At 40.2% G+C, this 15,293-nt stretch overlaps 4 protein-coding genes across 9 annotated transcripts; 3 read left to right on the top strand and 1 right to left on the bottom strand.

Moving 5' to 3' along the window:
• The first annotated feature begins 726 nt into the window (after positions 1-726).
• Positions 727-2,412, top strand: LOC112282911 (uncharacterized). Of its 2 annotated transcripts, none has more exons than XM_024521083.3 (2): positions 727-1,624; positions 2,253-2,412. In XM_024521083.3, exon 1 carries the CDS (start codon positions 1,001-1,003, stop codon positions 1,595-1,597), a length of 597 nt encoding a protein of 198 aa, XP_024376851.1. In that variant the 5' UTR covers positions 727-1,000; the 3' UTR covers positions 1,598-1,624; positions 2,253-2,412. The 2 variants fall into 2 exon arrangements, with proteins under 2 accessions (XP_024376851.1, XP_024376861.1); XM_024521093.3 differs by lacking the exon at positions 2,253-2,412 and adding an exon at positions 1,867-1,999 and having other exon boundaries at positions 857-1,624.
• Positions 2,413-3,870: 1,458 nt separating this feature from the next.
• Positions 3,871-6,262, top strand: LOC112282903 (ribonuclease 1). Of its 5 annotated transcripts, none has more exons than XM_024521050.3 (5): positions 3,871-4,005; positions 4,348-4,482; positions 4,688-4,840; positions 5,230-5,422; positions 5,698-6,262. In XM_024521050.3, the coding sequence occupies exons 2-5, from the start codon at positions 4,351-4,353 to the stop codon at positions 5,985-5,987; spliced, it is 768 nt and encodes a 255-aa protein (XP_024376818.3). In that variant the 5' UTR covers positions 3,871-4,005; positions 4,348-4,350; the 3' UTR covers positions 5,988-6,262. The 5 variants fall into 5 exon arrangements, with proteins under 5 accessions (XP_024376818.3, XP_024376839.1, XP_024376828.1 ...); XM_024521071.3 differs by having other exon boundaries at positions 3,871-4,064; XM_024521060.3 differs by having other exon boundaries at positions 3,871-4,099.
• A 2,189-nt stretch (positions 6,263-8,451) lies between these two features.
• On the bottom strand, positions 8,452-9,785 carry LOC112285911 (uncharacterized protein At2g27730, mitochondrial). The gene is made up of 3 exons (XM_024527293.3): positions 9,542-9,785; positions 9,080-9,118; positions 8,452-8,933 (listed from the first exon to the last, which is right to left on the bottom strand). Exons 1-3 carry the CDS (start codon positions 9,683-9,685, stop codon positions 8,715-8,717), a joined length of 402 nt encoding a protein of 133 aa, XP_024383061.1. The 5' UTR covers positions 9,686-9,785; the 3' UTR covers positions 8,452-8,714.
• Positions 9,786-10,796: 1,011 nt separating this feature from the next.
• Positions 10,797-13,892, top strand: LOC112285907 (uncharacterized). The gene is made up of 6 exons (XM_024527285.3): positions 10,797-11,089; positions 11,503-11,592; positions 11,696-11,808; positions 12,034-12,191; positions 12,392-12,650; positions 12,957-13,892. Exons 1-6 carry the CDS (start codon positions 11,047-11,049, stop codon positions 13,755-13,757), a joined length of 1,464 nt encoding a protein of 487 aa, XP_024383053.1. The 5' UTR covers positions 10,797-11,046; the 3' UTR covers positions 13,758-13,892.
• The last annotated feature ends 1,401 nt before the right edge of the window (positions 13,893-15,293 follow it).

Here is a 15,293-nt window from a genome sequence, read left to right as displayed (position 1 = left end):
GCACCCGTTGTTTCTTTAGCTTTTCTCACGACTGTACGATGTCTCCGTCGAGTCCATAAAGCTAGATGGATACTTCAAAATTTAGACATGGAAATAACAACCAAGCACGAAATACTATACTCCGGAAAACTAACGCAACGTCGAAATAGGATTTGTGAGCTCACTAAAGGTTTGATTCGAAGGAAAGAATACAGCATGGATGAAGAGCTGATCGAAATTTTGTGGAGAGAGCCGCATCAAACAACTTCAACAATAATAGCATGCATGAGCCAGCAACCCGAAACCGATCTGCGACTGGAAACTTTTCTTACACCCCCAAAAAGTTTGGCGGACAACTACACCAGTCTTGTGTCGCAGCATAGAGTGCTGTTGGACACCCAACACCATGGCCACCACCATGAATGCAAGTATCGTTCCAGAACCAGTTCTTGCAGCTCTCCAAATACCATGACCATTCAGAAGCTGAGGCTCCGACATAGGAAATAACTCGATTGATGTGGAACTCATAACCCTCTCAACACGTGTAGTCCCACATGAATTCGTAACATTAAAACTGGCATTGTTTTTCATCTCGCTCCTTATATCCTGCTCATCAGCCCCGCTCTTAGAATCCATTTAGTCTGCCCCCAATCGCAACGCATCGTCTCCATCCATTTCCTTCGCCTTCTCAACGCCCCCGCCTGTACAATCTTCGCTCTCTTTACCTTCTCTACCATTGCTCTTGTTGGAGCCATGGATTCAGCTGAAATAAACTAGACCGTGGTACACTAATACTACGCATGACGATTTCTGGGGGTACTCAACGGACAACGTACACTCCAATCCCTGGCAATTGGGCAGGGCACTCCTTATAAACCCTGAACCCTAATTCTCTGGACCTTAAATCCTAAATTATTTCTGAGTCTCATTAGTAGCAGGAGAACAATATTATGGGAGCCGTGGATACATCGTGTTTCGGAGCGAGGTTTGCGTAGCGGGACTTATCGAGAGCAGTTTAGCGATGGCTGGCGCCTTATTCTGGCCTGCCAGCAGGCTAGCCCCTGGAACCTTGACGAAGGGAATGTTCCTGGACGAGGTGTCTCGCTGCATTCATAGGTCGCAGCGGAGGCTTTTCGCTGCGAAAACGGGTAAAGTGACAGTTGTGGCAGGGCCAAGGAAGAAAGTCGCGAAGGTACGGAAACCGGTGGAAGAGATTGCTGTGAAAGAAAGCGAGATATGGACGTCTCGTGCGGGATGGGCTTGTGTGAAGAACTGTGGAGCTTGCTGCGTGTTGGATAAAGGACCAGATTATCCACCCATTGAAGAGGTTCTCAGTGACCCCGCAGAAGCTGCTTTGTACCGTAGTATGGTCGGTCCGGATGGGTGGTGCATAAATTACGATAAGCTCTCTCGGTCCTGCACAATTCATGCAGACCGACCTCGATTTTGTCGCGTTGAGCCTGAAACCTTCAAGGTCTTGTATGGCATTGAGGAAAAGGATATGGACAAAGAGGCCTGTGGGTTTTGCAAGGACCAGATAAGGAGTGTCTATGGTGGCCGGTCGAAGGAGCTCAAGACGTTCCAGCGAGTCGTCAGGAATTTGAACAAAAGGACGTGAGAATTGGGTCATCGTTACAGAATTGAAGTAAGTTTGCTGTCCTCAGGCCTTGTTGCTGCGTCTAGGTCAGAACAATTTTTAGTGCGAGTTAAGAGAGAAGACGACACGTCTTTCGCTCTAATCCTGAGTGGTATTTGGGTGATTTTCATCTCTGAAATCCACCAAGGATTGCAATTCAGCTTGTATCATATTATCATTGGAACTCAATTGGAACTGAACTTGGAATCCTCCATCTTTACATGCTCACTCTTGCCTGCATTGCGTAGCAGGTTCAGTTCTTCTGGATTGTTTTGTTCGTGTTAGGGCTGTGCGTTTCTGAGGCGCAATCCTCACGGTTTGCTACTTATTTCAAGTGGTTTCAGAAACACACACAGCTTCTGTGATGTGATGCAATGGCTAGTGGCAGCGAGTATCAAGGATGTTTGTAGTCACTCCAATTTGCGGTCAAACTGCTCAAGATGCTAACATTTCTCACAAACTCGTCTTAATGCGTGAGCCCTCGGAGTCCCTCCCTGACTCGAAACCCTAAATCTAAAACAAATGAGTTCAACCCACAAAGCGTTGAATGTTTCATGCCTATCCCAGTTTCTTCCCAACAGCCTCTCAGTTGAATTGCGGTGAATTTTCTTATAATCCAATTGTTTTGATATTGTAGGGACGACCTGGGCGATGAAAACCCACTTAAGAAGTTATGAACCTGCACTGCTGAATCCAAATCCAATACTCTAAAGTTGCTTGAAGTTTAGGATGTGTTACGGTCAAAATAACTCGGGATGAAACTTACATGTTGAATTATATTGCTTGATTGAGTATGTTTATACGCATGTATATATGTATGTATGTATGTATGTATGTATGTGTGTGTGTATTTACAAACTAATTTGGAGAAGCCTTTCTTTGCTTTGGAAGTAGCATAATACAAGAAGTCATTAAGGTGAAGCTTTAAAATATTATTTAAAATTAAACTCAACATATTATTTGAATGCATTGTAACAAAACATTTGAACCAAGGTTAATCCAAAAACAAAGTTTAAATTTTGTGTGATTCTTACTAATCTTCTTTCATAAAGATACCCAGCCACAGACACCTTGTTCTTTTCTTTATTATCACATATTAGATATCCAGAATCTAATGCAAAGATTACAATTTATTATTTCTCAAAGAGGTTTTACACTTAAGTTGGCATTTTAGCATACCATGCTTTATCTATAACTTCAAGAAAAATATGAATTTAATACAATCTTATTGCAAGTGCTAAGTATGGCTAACCCTTTATGAGACAAGTGTAAAGACATAACAATGGTAACTATCATAGCATTAGAGTGCATGTGTATTTCAAAATGCATATGAGGGAGTGTAAATGGATGGGTGATAAAATCAAATTCTTCCATGTTCAAGATTCACAAGGGTTTAAGATCCCTACCATAGAATGAGCTTATAATTCCAATGGGGCATCATAACAATTATTGAATTATTGTTGAATTGTTACTGAACTACCTTAACCTCTCATTTTATGATATATATATATATATATATATATACATTGTTTTTGTTTTGGTGACATGTAATTGTCTAATGAATATAAAACAATTCTTAGTTTGATTTTTTTAAAAAAAAACACACACACACACACACACACAAATACATGTATATATATATATATATATATATATATGTAGGTTATCTAAACAAATTAATTTGATTCTTTAATTCTAAGCATTGAAAAAAAATATATAATTTAAAATTTGATTCTATTATTGATAGAAACTAAACATACACTCCTTATTAATCTACATACAAATAGATTTTCAACAAAAAAAAAAAAAAAAAAAAAAAAAATGTCATCACAATCTTTTAAATATTTTTTTAGGAGATTGTTAAATTGACATAGGCATTTACTAAATCTATCCACCCATCACCATTGGTTGATGATTTAACCATTTTTTCATTGATTTTTGACAAATCTGGACCCAACATTGACAATTTTTTTGATAATGGTTCGGGTAAATGCTTGGGCCAATTTAACAATTCCCTTTTTTATTTTAAAGGTGATGTTTATCATTCATCTTTTACCCTAACAACGAATAATTTTTTTCCGTTCGTTAGTAGCAAGGTAGACAGTCGTTCGCAACGATGGATGGATGTGTGGATGAATGTTGTGATCGGGTGATGCTGGGCAGGAAATTGTTAGAAAGCAAGCTTCCGAAATAAGAAAGAGAAAATGTTGCTATTAAGACCAGCACCATCGCGTGTTTTCTCGGTCACGGGAAGTGTTGATGCCGCAGCATCTTTGCCTCGTCTCACACTCCACCACCATTCGAGGATTGTTAATCTCTGTGGCATCATCTCATCAAGGCCCTGCTGCTTCAGTTTCAGCAGTTTTGGAATTGTCAGAATTGCGGTGGAGGTGAGGTGGAGTGGAAGTGCTTTATATCTTCCTTGTCGAGACCACTTCTCGGTGGACTTGTGGGTTGTTTTCCTACTTTTGTGGAATTGGGCGGGTAGGGAGAAGCCACCGCTGCCTGAAGGTCTTGGTTGGTGTGTGTGTGTTTGATTAGCTGGTCCTGATGGGTGTGAGTATTTCGTTCAGGATTTGAGGAGGTGCATTACAACTTTAGGGGAATTTGTGTTTATTGTGATGTATTCATAATTTTTTGCCTGCGGATATCTTTTCTATTTTGCATGGCTTGGATACGCGCAGCTGCTTTAGATGTTCCGATGAGCTGATCGTGTGTCTGATGGTATGCAGGGTATGAGGGCACTTTTGAAAGGGACTGCAGCGATGCCATCCATAATGCTGGTTGCTCTGGTTGCTTGGAGCATGATTTGCGGTTTAGCCGTGCAGGCCCAAGACGACTTCGATTTCTTCTACTTTGTGCAACAGGTGGGTTCGTCTTATCCCTCTTCGTTACGATCTTTTCGCATTCATGCGTGAACTGCGCAAACCCTTTAACCTGGAGAAGTCACAAGTTTTTGTAGCCAGAGGCTGATTAAAGAACAGAGCGACACCATTGGTATTAGCAGTTTTTGCCCTAAGCAGGGTGTGCTCTTACCGCGAAGCTGACAAAGTGATTGGTCGATGAGAGCAGTGGCCAGGTTCATATTGTGATACAAGAAGGGGTTGTTGCTTTCCTCTCAGTAGTAACCCTAAGGCGGTGTTCGGAATCCATGGTCTCTGGCCCAACTACGATGACGGATCGTGGCCTGATTTCTGCACTAAGGAGCCATTTAACCCCAAGGAGGTATGTCTTCGCTCTTTAGCTCTTCCTGTTCATTTTGCTTGGTAAACTTTCTTGAAATACGTTTCGAGCATACTGATACTTCTCCTTCTCAGCATCCGCCATTTTATCATCAGTTTCTCGCGTACAACCTTGTTTTCTTAACGGAAGATCTGAATGAGAATTCTCATAATTTCATATACTCTAACCGCTCAAGAAATCTTACTTCGTAGATCTGGTAAAGTCACAAAACTGTAGGGTGCTGTTTTGCATTCCGAGCGGAATGCCTGTAGGACTAAGATCTCATCTTTGAATTCAGTCGTGGCTCAAAACTGTGTTTTTAATTCATTGGGGGGACAAAGCCTGGTATAGTTTTAGAGGGTCTACATCTAATTTGATTTATGCAACCGCAGCTGGCGGACGTAGTAGATCAGATGGACGACGACTGGGGTTCACTGGCCTGCCCCGCCAGTGACAGCCATAGCTTCTGGACTCATGAATGGACTAAGCATGGCACTTGTTCTGGATTGGGTCAACACGGATATTTTCAGTCTGCCATCGACTTGTACGGGAAACATGATATTACGGGCGCCCTTGCAAAAGCAGGTAAGTTTTCCTCGCTGCCCTTTTGTTTTTTTTGTTTTTTGTTTTTTGTTTTTTTTTTTTTTTGGAACGAATAGAGAGAACTCTATTGCAGAGGGTTAAGTTACAAGTGCTCCAGCCAGGTTCGGACAGAGCGAAATGAATCGCTTCTCTCTTGTAAAGATTTCCTCAAGGACGATGTTGACATGATCAATCCCTGCAACCACCACACGAGCGGAGCATTAGTTTCCGATTCAAACTCATTAGGATCTCCTAACACAAACTCCATATGTTCACAGGAATACTGCCAGACGGTAAACACTATCAAGTTGATGCGATTCGCCACGCAATTAGCACTGTACTCGATGGCCATCTACCAGGAATTGACTGCAATAAGGACGGTCATGGTAACAGACAACTGTACCAAGTTTACATTTGTGTTGGCAAGGATGGAAAGACTTTGATTGAATGCCCCATCTTTCCCCGCAATGAATGCAAGGGCTCTGTGGAGTTTCCAGTCTTTGATCCTCACCATCACCGACTTAACTCAGGCGGTGCGAACGACACTGGAATGAGGAGTGACCACTGAACTTTTCTTCCAGTGATCTTAGGCAGGTAAATGTACGTTTTCTCTTTTAGTAGCGGTCATTTGGTGCTGAGCTTCATAGCATTGATCAGTATTAGAGAGATCGGTATGGAGAGGCACATCTGTGAATGCACACTCAGGCGATCAGTCTTGGATAGAATTTGTTCCTTGACAAGAATTGTTAGATTTTGCCTCAGCTGGTCACACTTGGCAAATGACTATATGGCTTAATACGTTACGATATATGTCATCTAATAGTTATATTGACTTTTGACCAATTTGTGTAAACAAGGGGCTTTGTGCTTTACCAGAATGTGGCAATAAGCATGCACAATGATTTTGCAAAAACATTTAAAAAAAAATAATTATGTCTTATTGGAGTAATAACATTTGATTATGCAAATTAACAAGAGTTTAGAATTTTGTCTTTTGTTTTATTTGAAAATTTGTTTTAAAAAGTGTTTTGCATGAATACCATTAACTATTGATCTCTATGATTACATAATGTACAAATTTTAGTATTACATCTAAAATTACATATATCTAAAATAGAATGTAATTATGTTTCTATAAATGAAAAAATACAAATTTAATGCAATATGCAACCAACATATTAATTAAATCTCTAACTTATACACATGAATACATGACAATAATAAAACAAATCTAATTTTTTACATAATTATGTCAAAACATAGGGAATGTACACATCTACAAGAAATTGTTGGATGATGGAATATTTTGAGTTCTAACTCTATTTTTTTATAACAAATGTTGGTTTAAATTTTTAAAATTTTTTTCACTGTTTTTTTCTAGTTATAATGTTAATGGTGAAGAATTTGTTGACAATGTTATGAATATTTATAAACTTTTCAAATAAACAAAAAATATTTAAATATGAATAAAAATGAAGAAAGAAGTCAAAGAAGTTTATTTACAAGATAGGAAAAAATTTAAATGGTTATTGTGGAGACTTCAACCAAGATTAAAGCAAAACAATATATGGCTTAGGCTAAATACATGTGTGTAGATATATATACACCTATAACAATAAGATTGAGGATAGCTAACAAAAATACCATGCAGAAGCTTGCTACAAATAATAAGGCATGTGATTTAAGTGGATCAAGTGTCAATTTATATAATGCCTCCGTAGTAACTTCATAAATATTTAAAATTTATAGGAGAAATTTTTATAGCCACATGGCACACCATAAGACACATATAAATCTTCTTTGTGTTTAGTGTATATGTATATATATATATATATATATATATATTTCAATTTGTTTAAAGAAAGTTATTTAAACTTATTTTTATTTACTTAAATATCACATGTATTTGTAGCAATTACAACCAATTATTTGATTAGTTTGAATATATTTTTATCAATGTTAATTACAATCTTCTGTACTTCTAGAAAGAATATTAAACATGATGATGTAATACATACATACATATATATATATATATATATATATGTGTGTGTGTGTGTGTGTGTGTGTGTTTTTGCAAATTTAAGTTTAATAATTATCATGAGAAGATGTAAGAAATGAGTTTTTACTTTGAGGAGAAAACAGTCATTGAATTTAATAAATAAATAAATCAATCAATCAAAACGATATATTTGAGTTGGAATTTGATTAAACAGCTGCATACAGCCGTGTGATGATTTGAACCCAAGAGCTTGCAATGACATGAAACAAAAATTTGTGCAAAATATTTTTAAAAAATATTTTTAAATTTCATAAAATAACCATGCATGTTTTTAATGTGACTTAATCTCATATTCTCTTATCGATAACTTAAAATTTTACGATTTTTAGTATTTGCAACTGTGTACAGCAACCTTGGTCAAATTGAATCATCAACCCAATAGACATGAAGCAACGTAATTGATTTAATCATGCGAACTGAGGTGTGACCATATTTAAGCACTTTAGAGCAATGCAATAAGAAAATTGAGAAGGATAAGAAGTTGCAAGTGATAAAGTTACCTCAATGAAAATGGTAACTTTGTCACAATGGCACAGTTTTTCTCTTGTAAAATGTATTGTCTAACATTAGATCGTTCACAACATATTCAACTGCAAGAGTGAGGTGGGAAGAACGGTGGCAGAATATAGACAAGTCCCAAATCATGTAAGAAAACATTTGTCCCAAGTGGCAGTAGGGGTGCTTTTTTAAGTCCTTTCGGTTCGACAAATGGGATTGCATATATTGCCGTCTCCAGGGTTGGGAAGTCTAACTTTGATTCCAGCTCTAGGGGCCACCCATGATACACTTGCTCGGAGATGCTCTCGAATTCAAGTTTTCTCATTTCCAAAAAACACTCCTTTGATGACTAGTTCACGATGTGCCTTGTTGCATTTCCTAGTCACGTTGGAAGTAAGTCATGTATTCAATACAGGAAATTCGAGCCAGGACTTGTGACGCCTCTCAGTACTCATGCATGAACACAAAAATCGAACAGAAATGCAGAACCATGTGAATTGATACGACTCGCTTATTACCAAAGATACAGCGATAACCGATTCTTCACAACTTATTACATTCTACAAGTAACAGACCAACTTCGTACCCATTCAAATTTAAGGACTGCTAGGCGTGCTCCTGAGATAGTACTGAAATGCAGAGACAAATTTACAAATGTATGGTCCCAACACTCCAGTGACTCAAACATGTCTCCTTTAACCCTTCTCTGCGTCGAAAAAAAAACGAAGTGAAATTCTATTCTTTGTCATCCTTCTCCTTCTTGGAAGAAGATCCGCCAGTCATGTACCAATATCCAATGGCAACCGCTCCAACGATTCCACCAATGACAGCATAGTTTGTGGTTTTATCAGTTGAGACGGTCGATGATGATGTCTCGTTAGCTATTTTCACAGCCTCGGGATGAGCATCAGGATGACCACTAACGGCTTTCTGGGCTTCCTCCTTGGAAAATCCCTTCGCAAACGTTTCGCAAAACAAGCACATAGGGCGAGATTCAGACTCGAGAGGCATTCATGCAGAAAAAAGAAAAATGAACCTAGAAGGTACTCCTCTAGCATGACTCAAAAAACCGACCAGCAATTAAAGACAAAGAACAGTACCTTTCGGGCAAGCTTCTCCAACTTCTCTTGTTCCATTTTCTGTCAACAAGAAATGGAAACAATTAATACGATACATCAATCGACTCATTCAAACTAGGTCAAAACAAGGGCTGGATCTCAAAAACTTCACAGACGTGTAACGCACATAGTATCATCGGCGCACGCGCCCACCCAGATCATTCTGCCAGAGCAGGCTCTGCCCTGGCGCGCACTTCAAACTACATTACATAAATTCTAAATACTAGTCACGAAGCTAGACGTTATCATTCCAGCGGGGACGATCAGCGTTCTCACCCTTCAACGTACTCACATTAAACACGGCTCAACCGAAGAAAAAGACGCAACACCACGCTTCAACTCACACCCCGAAACCAGCATGCAAGATGGCTAAATCCAACTAGACAAGAAGCGACACAAATGCAAGTACACCGTCAAAATCAAAACAGAAAAATCTCGACCAACCTTGATATAGATAGTTTCAGCAGCTCTTTCCTCCTCCTGGAACATCTTTCCGGTACTGCTCATCTCCCGCCGCACCACAGATCGTGCAAGAAGAGCCTCCCCGTTAGGGTTTAGCAGTCTGCGAGCCACCATCCTCATCGCCATGTTGTCTAACCAAAAATCCTCGTCTCTGAACGCTGAAAACTAGTGGAAAAATACCGAAACGCAAACGCGAAGATCAATCGACAGTCTCGTAAAGCAATGCAAGGAAACTAATGCCGAGAACCGATCGCCGCACGGTAATCAAGCCTCCAAGCTCTAAAATGCGAATGAATGGATACGTTGCTGACTGTGCTCCAGAGAAGCGTTGGCCCCAACAGGCCACGTGCTGCTACCGGCTCGATGGGTGAGAGATACCGCCTTATCCGGTAATCCTGTCAAGCTTTGTGGGTCTGTTTATCCCTTCGACAGTCTCGGGTGCTCTGTTGTGAACTTTGGCCCTTTTCACCCAATTCCATATTTGTGGTTATATATATATATATATATATATATATTCATATATTTACATATTTGTGGTTTTATTTTTGTATTTATATATATATATTTTTTTATTGCAGTTTTGAAACATCGTTCAAATTTGAAACCGTAAATACTTATTTCGGCTATTTCAGTGCTTCATATTCTGATCCTAGTCCTTGCTTTGAGTTCATTCTGTGAAAAATCCGATTTCTTCATGATATTCTGCTGGATACTTTAAGCCACGTTGGGTTGCCACTTGTCAATAACCCTAATAATAGTTTGTTACAAGTGGCTGGAAGCTTCTATGTGCTTGGGTTGTTCTAAGGAATTAAAAATAAATAATAAATAAAAATACAAAATTTCTTCAACGTACCTTGAAAATATAAAATTTAATACTGTTGCGATTAAAAAATTAATACAAAAAATCCACAGAAGAAGGGGAAAAAAAATCACAGGCACACACAGACACACGCACACACTGTCAAGTTCTATTTATGTGGGACATGCGGTTATAATATCATGTACAAAAGTTATTCCAGTTATCCTCGCTATTGAATAGTTTTCAATTTTTGAAGAACTCGCAAACTAATTAAAATGAAGTAACAGTTCCAACGCAGTGGGGTTAACAATGAATCGTTCCCAAAGCGGCGACTCATCCAACACACCCATCCATCCACATAACCTTCATCCAATCATGGATGGATGGAACCAGTTTATGAATGCCAACGTGATCTTCGGTTTCTGTTTGCTCGCTCGCTCGCTCGCTCCTTTGTGAAGTCTTCGTCAGCGTCGTGACCTTCGGCGACACGGCGATGGTGGGGGGTCTTCGTCGTTTGAGTCCAAGGAGCAGGAATTATTGCGTGCGGAGGAGGAGCAGTTAACGCTTGCTCTGCGACACCGATTGTGTTTTTCTAAAGGATATTGAACAAGACGCATGAGTTTTTGGGAGGGGGTTTCAACGTCTGAGGGGGATTGCTTCTAGGGTTTGGAAGTCGTAGCAGGGGACAATGTATCATCCTTCACGAGGCGGTGTTCGTGGTGGGAGAGACCGTGAGTGTGCTTTTTCTTCCTTATTTATTTATTTATTTATTTATTTATTTTTCCTTTTTCCTTGTGCGGGTTTATGATGCAGTTTCTTCTGAAATTGTTTTAGCACATGTGATGGTGAACGATGTTGAAGTCGAACAGTTGTGTGAGGTGAATGCATCGGTAGAATTGGAACTATTGAGATCTCAGATATTTTTGGACACGGCTGTCAAGGACACTTTCATTGGTTGTAATCCAGTTCTGCATTTTGTGCAATTTTTTCGTGTCTATCCTCCTTTTTAATTTTTGTTTTTGGTTTTATTATGAATGAATTTTCAATTTTCAATGGGATGCAATTATGGGACATTCAAGGTCCTCTGGACGTAAATGATATGAGGCGACTGTGTTGACATTTTTTAAACTGGGATTGGCTGCAGAGTTTAATTGGGATGATGTCAAGGCCGACAAGCACCGCGAGAATTACCTTGGTCACAGCCTCAAGGCTCCTGTTGGGCGATGGCAGAAGGGTAAGAACTGGAATAAGCTCAGTGAGACATTGCTTTTTGATCGGCTGAAAGTGAACGTTGTTATTATTCGCAGTCTCACTCTTCTTTTGTCACACGAGAACAGGTAAAGATCTTATGTGGTATGCACGGGACGGAAAGCAAACCGCTGATGAGGCAGCTGCATCAGCGCGAGAGGAAATTGAACGAATCAAGCAAGAAGAAGAAGAAGCGATGCGGGTAACGTATCAAAAAACATCCATTTCTTCAATCATACTGATTATAGTACATTGGTATTTTCTAGTGTGATCGCCCGTAGATAGCAGGCACTAACAAGCTTCTATATATTTTTTAGACCACACTGCAATCTCAATAATTGAGTGATTCGTTGTTGTTCAAAGATTACCTTGAATTCCTTGGCATCTTCGACTATTCTCGCACATCCTGTAATATTCTCTTCTCCAGGTAGCGTTAGGTTTGGCCCCTAGACGGGATAACAAGCCTAGAGGAAATAGACTCGATAAGCGGGAACAAGAGGAGCTGTTGAAAAGGAGTAAAGCCGGTGAAGAGGTTGAAAAGCCCTACGCTCAAGGCGAAAGAGTTCAAGGCCTTGGATTTGCACCGTATGCATATTAATTGAACCTCAGTTTCTCAATATCATCTATTGCTGCTGTTGTTCCTTCAACGTCTGTTAATAGTGATTCTAGTTACAACAAGCACTGGGTATCGAATATTTTTCTCGCTGTTGGTTGTTGTTGGAGTACTTGTTCTTTTGAACCGATTACGTTTTGTACATGAACTTATGAACAATTAACTTTCTCAGAGTTACTAAGGCGGAAGCGCCTGATCCGAAGCTTCTTCTTCAACGGCAGATAGTCCCAGAAGAAGAGGGTCCTTCGGCTCCGGCAGTTTCTTATCCTCACAGGCAGGAGGAGGATAAAGTGGAACAGGAGCCTCTATCTAATGCTGTGAAGGAAGATTCGCAACAATTGTCAGATGAAATTAAAATGAAACGAAGGAGGAAGGAAGAAAAGAGAGCTGCCAAGGAGCAGCGACGAGAAGAGAAAAGAGCTGCGAAGAAGGTAGATAGTTCCTCAGAATGCCCTTGTCTGGTTTCAAGCTAATCTAAATGCACTTTTGGTGTCTTACTTTGGATTCGGAGGCCACTCACGTTTCCTCGACCATGTCACTAGTGGATAGAATGTCTATGAATATAAGAACTGTGGAAAATCCTAATTATGATCTAATAGTGTATCCTAGGAACGCAGCATATAAACACGACTCTAGAGTTGGTGACTTGTAGTCCAAATTGCTGATGCAGTGTGTTGCCCCTAAAAGGTTTCGGCTATTGAAAATTTCGATAATGACTTACTTTTATGCTCCCGCAGATGCGACGTGAGAAAAGGAGACGACATGCTTCAACCAGCAGCGACGAAAAGGTGATAGATGTAGAGGGTTCACGAACCAAGTCCAAACGTCATGTGAGTGATAGTAGTGATGAAGAGCACACTTTAAGCAGGAAAGACGCAAGAGTGGAAGGTCGAGAAAATCAAAGAAATAGGAGAGGACCTACGAGAGTCAGCGGTGATGATGCAAGTCCACGGGGCGTTAAAAGGACCCATGACGGTCTAAGAAGTGACGAGAGTGATGAAGGTGTACAAGAGAGGCCCTCAGGAACTAAGGACATACCTGGACGGAAGGGTGAAAATAGCAGGGTAAGTTTAGTTAGGGATACTAGGGATGTCTACGATGGTTACAAGGCCGAGAAAGGACGAAGACCTTCGGTAGCAATCGACCGTGGTGTGGAAGAGAATATTAGGAGTAAAAGAGAGAATGAAGGTACTAGGGATGGTGAGTACGTTAAAGGTTGGATGTCCACCTCTTATCATTCTGAGCGAGATCGTAAATATGGTAGGGGTTATAATAATAGCCCAAGACAACGTTACAATTATGATGATAGGGAGGAAAGGGGAGAAAGTCCAAAAATTGATAAGTATAGTGAGGCTCACACTAGAGCGCCGGGCAGCCCAAGACTGGGACGTAATCCACATAGTGATGATGACACTAAGAGGAGGCAGGCAGGAGGTAATGAAACCAGGAGACACCAGCCACGGGATGAGACGAGTAGAAGAGGAGATGGGCACTACAGTAGGGGCAATGGGAGGTACCGCAGGCGATCTCCATCTTAAGTTTGTAGAGAATCATGATACGACTCCGATTTATAAAGACCAGATACCAGAGAATGTATTTAAAAACTGATTCATCTCGCCAGTCATGGTTGTTCGGTAAATCTGGCCTGGCAATTAGATAACATATGAAAGGTACACTCAATGTCACATCTATGAATGGTTAAGTGGGTGAACTGGAGTTGGATGTTTCTTACACTGCTAAAAGTATCTTGATCTGTATGTTGACTCTGTTCAATAGCATTCACTTCAGAATTTTTTACCTTAAAAGAATATCTTCACATTTTTCATAAAAAAACTTTGTTGCTCGTGTTTGCTTTGGAACTGACAGAGAAAAGCTCGTGTTTGAGCAAATGTAATATTGTTAATTTGGAGGAAGAAATCCTACGAGGTTCTATGCCTCTAACTTTTGGAAAACTGCGTGTAAGCACTAGTGTGGCAAGATTGATTATTCATCTGAAGTTCATGATCCCTCATCCATATGTTTTCAAAGTGGCTAATCGGGTATCCTACGAACTAAAAAATGATTGTAACAGTCAACATTATTCCTCTTGATGCCAAAAGCTAATTATCAAAATCAAAATGCTAACTTCAAAAAAAAAAAAAAAAATTGCCATGTCAATGCGTAAATCTTTTTCCTCTGGACATGAATTATATTGTATTCTCCTTACAATCGATTTCACAGTTCATCACCCGCTAGATTTACTGAAGTAGGTCAGATGTTTTTTTTGCTCGGATTTCTGATCTATTTTAGTCATTGTCTGTCTGCACTGGTGCGAAGACACTTGTGTATACGTCGCGCTCCCCTGGAACATACAAGTATGCAAGTAGCCTCGATAAGGCTACTAATCTGACTCGGCAGGGGAATTTGAACTTGATAGGGCCGTGTGTGGATTTTATTTTGCTCAGCTGACTATGATAATAACCACAGGAATCGAGGACGCAAGTGACGGAATGACAGATGTGACCACAGAGAAAAGATTGAGGGTTATTGCGCTCTAGGCAGACGCTGCAGGGGCTGGTCCGAAGGGGAGTATGTTTTCTCTGGTGTCAGGACAGCATTGATGCCAACGTAGATTGTGATTTGGCATTATTTCACAGCATCCTAATCTACCCAAAGCACACGTCTTATGCATGGGCTCTGCAATAGTGCTACGATTCCCACCACTGGGCACGCAATTGGCGCCTGAAGAAGGGGCCTCATCCGGCATCCTTCACGATCCAAAACCTCTATCCACGTAAAACCGTAATGTCGAAGGCATGACGTCACACATATATATGGGAATACCCAGAGAACTATTCCTTAATCGTGCAACACTGATACCCAATTATGTGTGTCATCATGGTGCAACTAATAAGTTATATATTGTTGCCCTGTACCGACTTCGTGCATTGAGAACTGCTTCAGTTTGAAGGATGCTCCAAAACAGCCGCCGGAAGTGCTTGATCTCGGCACGTTGGATACTTGCCAGTAATGTTCGAGCATAAAATACGACAGTAAATGACCAGGATCTCCTGTTTTCGCAGTACAGTGGAGGT

Source organism: Physcomitrium patens, chromosome 1, assembly GCF_059467195.1.
Source record: "Physcomitrium patens ecotype Gransden chromosome 1, ASM5946719v1, whole genome shotgun sequence".
NCBI classification, from domain to species: Eukaryota; Viridiplantae; Streptophyta; class Bryopsida; order Funariales; family Funariaceae; genus Physcomitrium; species Physcomitrium patens.
The sequence above is the reverse complement of the archived record's forward strand: the minus strand, read 5'-3'. Positions and strand labels throughout refer to the sequence as shown.

What these genes read in the sequence shown, in the direction of transcription:
- LOC112282911 (XM_024521083.3), top strand. Translation starts at nt 1,001, where the DNA reads ATGGCTGGCGCCTTATTCTGGCCTGCCAGCAGGCTAGCCCCTGGAACC.
- LOC112282903 (XM_024521050.3), top strand. Translation starts at nt 4,351, where the DNA reads ATGAGGGCACTTTTGAAAGGGACTGCAGCGATGCCATCCATAATGCTG. An exon ending in TCTTCTACTTTGTGCAACAG is followed by an intron (nt 4,483 to 4,687) that starts GTGGGTTCGTCT and finishes CGATGAGAGCAG; the next exon opens with TGGCCAGGTTCATATTGTGA. An exon ending in AGCCATTTAACCCCAAGGAG is followed by an intron (nt 4,841 to 5,229) that starts GTATGTCTTCGC and finishes ATGCAACCGCAG; the next exon opens with CTGGCGGACGTAGTAGATCA.
- LOC112285911 (XM_024527293.3), bottom strand. Translation starts at nt 9,685, where the DNA reads ATGGCGATGAGGATGGTGGCTCGCAGACTGCTAAACCCTAACGGGGAG. An exon ending in CTGAAACTATCTATATCAAG is followed by an intron (nt 9,119 to 9,541) that starts GTTGGTCGAGAT and finishes TCTTGTTGACAG; the next exon opens with AAAATGGAACAAGAGAAGTT. An exon ending in TGGAGAAGCTTGCCCGAAAG is followed by an intron (nt 8,934 to 9,079) that starts GTACTGTTCTTT and finishes ACGTTTGCGAAG; the next exon opens with GGATTTTCCAAGGAGGAAGC.
- LOC112285907 (XM_024527285.3), top strand. Translation starts at nt 11,047, where the DNA reads ATGTATCATCCTTCACGAGGCGGTGTTCGTGGTGGGAGAGACC. An exon ending in AAGAAGAAGAAGCGATGCGG is followed by an intron (nt 11,809 to 12,033) that starts GTAACGTATCAA and finishes TCTCTTCTCCAG; the next exon opens with GTAGCGTTAGGTTTGGCCCC. An exon ending in CAAGGCCTTGGATTTGCACC is followed by an intron (nt 12,192 to 12,391) that starts GTATGCATATTA and finishes TAACTTTCTCAG; the next exon opens with AGTTACTAAGGCGGAAGCGC.